We start from the raw sequence: 6,798 nt of genomic DNA on the forward strand, positions 1-6,798 counted from the left end.
GAGAGAGCGAGAGAGGGAGAGAGGGAGAGAGGGAGAGAGGGAGAGAGAGAGAGGGAGAGAGAGAGAGAGATGATAGATAGATAGATAGATAGATAGATAGATAGATAGATAGATAGATAGAGACAGAGAGACAGAGAGAAACAGAGACACAGAGCGAGTTAAGGGTTTATACTATCAGACAGAATGGGGAAAATGGTCTGTTTTATTTTGAGATACATATATAATTTGCTGCACAAATTATATTACTTAAATTATATTAATTAAATTACTTCAAATGTAATTAACAGAATTCTCTGTATATCTACATTTCAATTACACACTTTGTGTGTGAAAAGAATATAAATTTAATATGAGATAAAACATCAAGCTCATATCTATGGAAAAGTGATCTTTGAAATACTTATTCAATATAAGTCATTTTAAATGTTAAAATGTTTGTCTCCACCTGGCATACGGATTGATTGACAAGAGTCTTGTGGAAAGTGCATGTTGGATAAAGACTAGAGTTCTCTTAGGTGACATCAAATATATTATTGCTATTGAACAAGTGTTTTGACAAAGTTCATAATGTCCTACTAGTTATTGGCCAAGGCTACAAGTTAGGAAGAATAGGAAATTTCATTTAACAATCATGCTTCATGTATTACGAGTAGCAATAGAAATATTACAAGTAAATAAAGCCTCATGCTTTGAAAGTAATTGAAAAGCATTCTGGGTCGGGGAAATGCATTGAGACTATGGTGAACGGGGAGAAGGTTTAGTGAGCAAAGCACTTAAAGCTAGCATGAAGACTAAAGTTCAGATTCCTAGAACCAAAGTGAAAAATGTAGTTGGGTGTGATGGCGTGCCCATAATCCCTTCACAAGGCAAAGAGAGGTGGAGATCTTGAGTAAGCTGGCTAGCCAAATCAATAAAATTTAATGAAAAAGACACTGCTGAATATATAATGATTGAGAAAGACACACAGTGTCAACACCTGAGACAAACACACACACACACACACACACACACACGTGTATACAGATATGTAAACATATATGCATACATGCACACCATGTTTATTTATATACATACCAAACCCTCAAATTAAGATAGTAATGAGATATCGTAATACATTTGCTAGAATGGAAGACATTCAGAACACCAAGAGCACAAAAACGTTGCTGAGAATGTAGACTAAAAGGAACACTCATTAATTGCTGTTGGAGCTCTGTTGGAGCTATAAAATAGTTCAAACACTTCAGAAAACACTCTTACAGCTTGTGATAAAATAAAGATACTCTTATCATATGATATGTCAGGTGCACAGTGTGATATTTACTAAGAGGAGTTGACAACATATTCCAGATAAGAAAATTTGTACATGAATGTTCATAGCAGCTTTACTCACAAGGATCAAAAGCTGCAAACAGTCAAGATGTCTTTCAACAGATGAATGAAATAAATCATCCATCTAGAGAATCAAATATGATTCAATCCTAGATAAATTCTCACAAAGCCATGAAAATAATGTTGTAAAAATATATATGAATTGCTAAGAGATAGAATCTGTATTTGATAATACTTCATCTTGTCAGATGCCAATTTATTGTAGACGACTTATTTAGAATCAAGAGCAGCCTTTGACAACAGTTGGAGGTAGGGACAGATGTATAGATGAGCTCAAAGTATGCTTTTAACCGATATTACAATAATGGATATATATGTTGTTTCGGTTTTGTCCAGACCCACAGAATGTACAATACAAATATTTACTTCTCAAACGAGCTATGGGAAGTAGATAAAAATGTTATGTCAATCAAGATTCATCAGTTCTAGCATATATGCAAATCATGTATAGGATGTTGATAAAAAGAAACATGATTCATGAGTTGGGGTTAGAGAGATATATTGGATTCAGCACCTTCAGTTCATTGTTTTTTATGAACATAAAATTGTTTTAAAAATTAAAAGTATATAAAAATGTGTTATAAGAAAGCCACTGACTCTTAACTTTCATTTTGCTAGAATCTGATATTGTTATGAGACTGCTCTCTCAAACAATAGATTATCAATTTAGATTTGCATTTAAATATTCATTATTTGCCAGAAGTTTTGTTAGGGGATATCATTTTTTATAGTAGTGTTCCTAAACAATAGTAACAACAGAAGGAAAAATAATGTGGACAAGAGCTACATTTGTTGAATACCTATTGTACATGAAATAGTGTATGCTGCACATGCCATTTAGGATTTTATCAGTTCTTTGAAGGTAGATACAGTATTTATTGAAGTACCAAAAGTAAAGTTCAGAGAGAAAAAGATGTGTGTTAAGAGAGAGCAGAATTGTCATTTGAAATAATAAATAACAAATGTTGATTTCAAATATCACATTTTATCTTAGGCTCTGGTATAGAGTTCTCACACAAGAATTTTCCCATTTAATTAGTTTTCCTTTCACATCTTGGAGCAGCTTTGAATGCTGTCTGCTCATCTCCAGTGATTTGTGATTTCAGGAGCTCAGTAACTTCATGTACTTTTACCTGAATCTCCATTTGTATAGTTAGAAGACAGTACACAATTAATAGTAGATAATCTAAAATATGAACTTTTGAGATACCAAATAGTTTAGAACAGAAAAAGAAAATACTAAAGCATAGGAACATAGCAAATATCAGTAAATGTGAAAGCAAATGTAAAAGGAATATCCTAGAAATCTGGAAATGATGGCAGCACAGTTCTTTGTTGAATTATTCTTTTTTCTTTTTATTTCTTCATTGTCTATAACAGTGAAATCAAAGATGTACAGCCTCTAGGAAAAAGATACCTTCATGAATCTTCATAAAAGATTGAGACAAAGCCACTGTCTACCTCAAGACCTATGTGGTGTCCCATATGTTGGAGAGGACAGTGTAGAATATAAAGCCATGTTTCTAGCATCTTCTTTAATATCTATAGTTCATTGCAGCAAAGGATGCTGTGTCCTGGATTCCATCCCTCACTGTAAGGACTGCAAAGAGCTCAAACATCAAGACGAGAGTGAGGGAATGAAGTGATCTCAGAAAAATAAACAAAGCAATGTTCCCTTCCAAAGTAAACTCTACTCTGAGGAGAAAATGAGGAGGAGACAATTAATTTCGTAGGATAGACATACTCAGGGACAGCATCAGAAGAAAGAAGAGATACATGAGAGGAGGAGCCCAGAACCCATAGGTCTGAGCCATTACAACGCCAACATGGAAGTGTCCTTATTCATCACTCTTGAAAATTCATAAAAATGAATTTATTTAAGTATACTCAAGTCTCATGGGTAGCAAGTCATTTCCAAATAAAGAAAATAAAGGAATGAGAAACAGCAAAGAATAAAAAACTAAAAATATTTCATAAGACACTCAAATGAAGATTTAGAGCTGACAGATACTTCAAAAGGATGAAAACTTGGATTATTTAAATATTCAAAAATAGGATAGAGAAATAAATATATTTAAAACCAGGAGTATTGTAAGTCAGGATATAATTGTGCACAAAATGCACACATATCATAAATGAGGCTCAAAATAAAAGGAACAAAAAAGAAAGCACAGTGGTTGATCATATGACAACAGAAAATAATTTTTATTTTTATATATTTTACAAAAATATAAAAGTTTAATATTTTTACAAAATTGATATATATGTATATATTTGATATATAAATATATATCAAATGTATATGTGGTTTTTGATATATAAGTTGCTCTTTTATAATATAGTTATAGAATATAGATATTAATATATATGATATATTGCATATATAATATATATTTTTCTTTAATATTTATTTATATATTTATATAGATATGTGTAATATATATTATATATATTAATATATTATATACATATATATATATATAAATACAAAAGCTATACTGATGAAACTGATCCAAAATAACTGATTATGTGATTGTCGAAAGGCACACAGAGTTCTTCATAAGCAGATGCAACAGCTGATACCAGATCTCTAAGACTTTAGTACTAGAAAGTATACTGAGGATCATAGCAAAGCAAAACTTTAGTTCGATAAAGCAAAATAATTTCTAATGAAAATATGCTTGTCAACAAATATGTTTCCAAATATTATTTGAAAGCTAGATATGTTTATAACAAAGAAAAACTAATTTTTTACTTGGCTAAACTGACATTTGAGTCTAGCGACTGTTGACAATTACTGTTGTCAAAAAACGTAAGTAAGACTATTATGATCTCACTGTAGAATTCACCAGAGATCTGAAGTTAGATTCCTAGAAAATCTGTAAGAAATGTCAGTACAAGAACTAGTGGGTGACAATTAAGACTCACTTACATTCATCTATGTGTTTACCACTTCATTATATTTGTGAGTGTGTGTGTGTGTGTGTGTGTGTGTGTGTGTGTAAAAATATACTGCAGTGCACCCATGGGGTCCAGGGCATCATTTTCAAGTACTTGGTGTCTCCATCAACTATGTGGCTTCTGGAGACCGAATTTAGGCCATTGATGGCCAGACCCTTTACCCACTTAGTCATCTTGGTTGCCTCAGGATTTCTCTTTTCTCTAAGCATAAAGGAAGGTGACTACCTTACAGTGGCTGTATACTGTTAGAGTACTAGTGCTGTATACCTAAAAGGCTGACTTTGTTTCCCTTATAAATGATGCCACAATAACCAGACAAAACCTAAAAAAGTAAATCTGACCACAATTCTGCTTTTATGGCTAATTTGTGAATAGTAAGAGAAACAGGTGGTTTTGTGAAGAAGAAAGTAGAGATGGCCTCATACAGTTGCCACTGGGAGATTATAGGACAAAATAAAGAGACAATCCTTGGAAAATACAAAATATAGGGGAGGAACTTGAAGAATGACATTGGCTTGAGAGATATGTCAATGGACTGCAAAGTGAGAACATTCTTTCAAAAATGACACTACTATAAAAACAGTGAAAATTCCCAAAATATATACATATTCATTGGTGGTATTTAATGATATCACAGAATCATTACTGTTTTTGTAAAATGATAATGAAGATGATTAACATAACATTTTGCAATCATAAAGTAGATAATCATCCATTGTACACTTCAGTAATCGGCCAAAGATTTGCATTACCCACAATAATAGCTTCATTTTATTTTGTAAGTACTCAATATATAAATCATCTTTTATTATAAATTTGTGCATAGTTGTATTTATGCACATATTGAAGGTGAGCATGTCTGTTCTTGTGCTTGTTGAAGTCGGAGGTTATCATTGGGTTCTCCTATTTTTATTGCTATCCACATTATTAATTAATATCTATTTATTTATTCCGGAAAGAATCTCTCACTAATCTAGGGGGTTGGTATGTCAGCTGGACCAGCTGACAATTAAGCCCATGGGATTTGGTAGTTTTTATTTCCTTGTCACTGAGGTTGAGATGCATATTCCTGTGCCTTGGCTTTCTATGGGATTGCTGGAATCTGAACTTCGCCCACACGCTTGAATGGTAGGCTCTTAGTTCACAGAGCTATCCCTGTATTCCTTGAAGCTGTGATCAGTCCAAAACTTACTAAAATGTATAAATATAGAGTTCCATCCAGTTATTAAGACAATGAAATAAGATGGAAGAATAATTTTAAACATTTTCTTTTTACCCAGGTTTCTAGAAGACCTAACAGATATGTTAGGATTTGCTCCAAGCAAATATTACTATTATATGTGGAAATACATTTCTCCTTTAATGCTCCTAACGTTGCTAATAGCTAGCATTGTGAATATGGGATTAAGTCCTCCTGGATATAATGCATGGATCAAGGAGAAGGTAAAACACAAAACAAGAAAGGATTATTTTAAAGTGGAAATAGCTACCACTTTGTATTTTATTTTTATTTCATTTGCTTTGTAGATTTATTTTTATTTATTTGTTTATTTATTTATTGCTTTTGAATGCACTGATTTGGCTTGGGAATGCTAAGATTTATAATATGTACCTCCCACAGCTGTGATGCTTACACACTGTGAACTTCTTTAACAAATAAGACTCAACACTCTTTCACTTATTTTTAAACCAGACCTTTTCATCTTACCACTGAAGAACGTTGGTTGCACAGCTTTTGATGTCGGGAATCAGAAAATCTCCAGAAATATTTTTCTATAGAAATTCATTACATTTCAGCTACTTCAAACACTTAAAATACATATGAGTGATATGGACATAATTCAAACATGTACTGAATCAAGGATTTATTACATTTGTTGTCTATGAGCAATCACTACAGAAGGCCTGTTTTAGGATGGCATTTGTCACATTGTCTCAAACATGAGATCTGTGTTAGCTGTTATAGACCACTGTGCTTACTTTAACTATGCTATGCTCAGTAATTCTATAAAATAAAAACAAATTCACAATGGAAACACAGACCAGCCTGTTATCCTTATCAAAACCCTCGGGACCAGATGCACTTCAAAGTCTAGGTTTTCAGATTTTTGAAAGGTAGTATGGTACACACAGCAGGATTCTATTGCGTAGTGATGAAATATACCAAAACAGTGACTGAGAGGTTTTCTGAATTACTCTCAGTTCTTTTGAAAAGAAAGATTACTCTACCAAAATTTGAATTTGGTTTTCTGAATTACTCTCAATTTTTTTTCTAGGCTAACAGGTGCAGTTACATTCAGGTTGAGGAATTGGAGATCTTTCTCTCTCTTCCCTCTCTTCTCTTTTCTCTTCTCTTCTCTTCTCTTCTCTTCTCTTCTCTTCTCTTCTCTTCTCTTCTCTTCTCTTCTCTTCTCTTCTCTTCTCTTCTCTTCTCTTCTCTTCTCTTCC

The 6,798-nt window shown here is 32.8% G+C and overlaps 1 protein-coding gene across 2 annotated transcripts in view; it reads left to right on the forward strand.

Moving 5' to 3' along the window:
- Positions 1-6,798, forward strand: part of Slc6a15 (solute carrier family 6 member 15) — a 53,920-nt gene that overhangs the window by 44,955 nt on the left and 2,167 nt on the right. For both annotated transcript variants that reach the window (XM_028754597.1, XM_028754596.1), the window contains exon 11: positions 5,631-5,793. In XM_028754597.1, the coding sequence (XP_028610430.1) occupies positions 5,631-5,793 (163 nt within the window). The remainder of the gene's footprint in view (positions 1-5,630; positions 5,794-6,798) is intronic.

The sequence above is a fragment of the Grammomys surdaster genome, unplaced genomic scaffold (genome assembly GCF_004785775.1).
Source record: "Grammomys surdaster isolate TR1022 unplaced genomic scaffold, NIH_TR_1.0 126028, whole genome shotgun sequence".
Taxonomy (NCBI): domain Eukaryota; kingdom Metazoa; phylum Chordata; class Mammalia; order Rodentia; family Muridae; genus Grammomys; species Grammomys surdaster.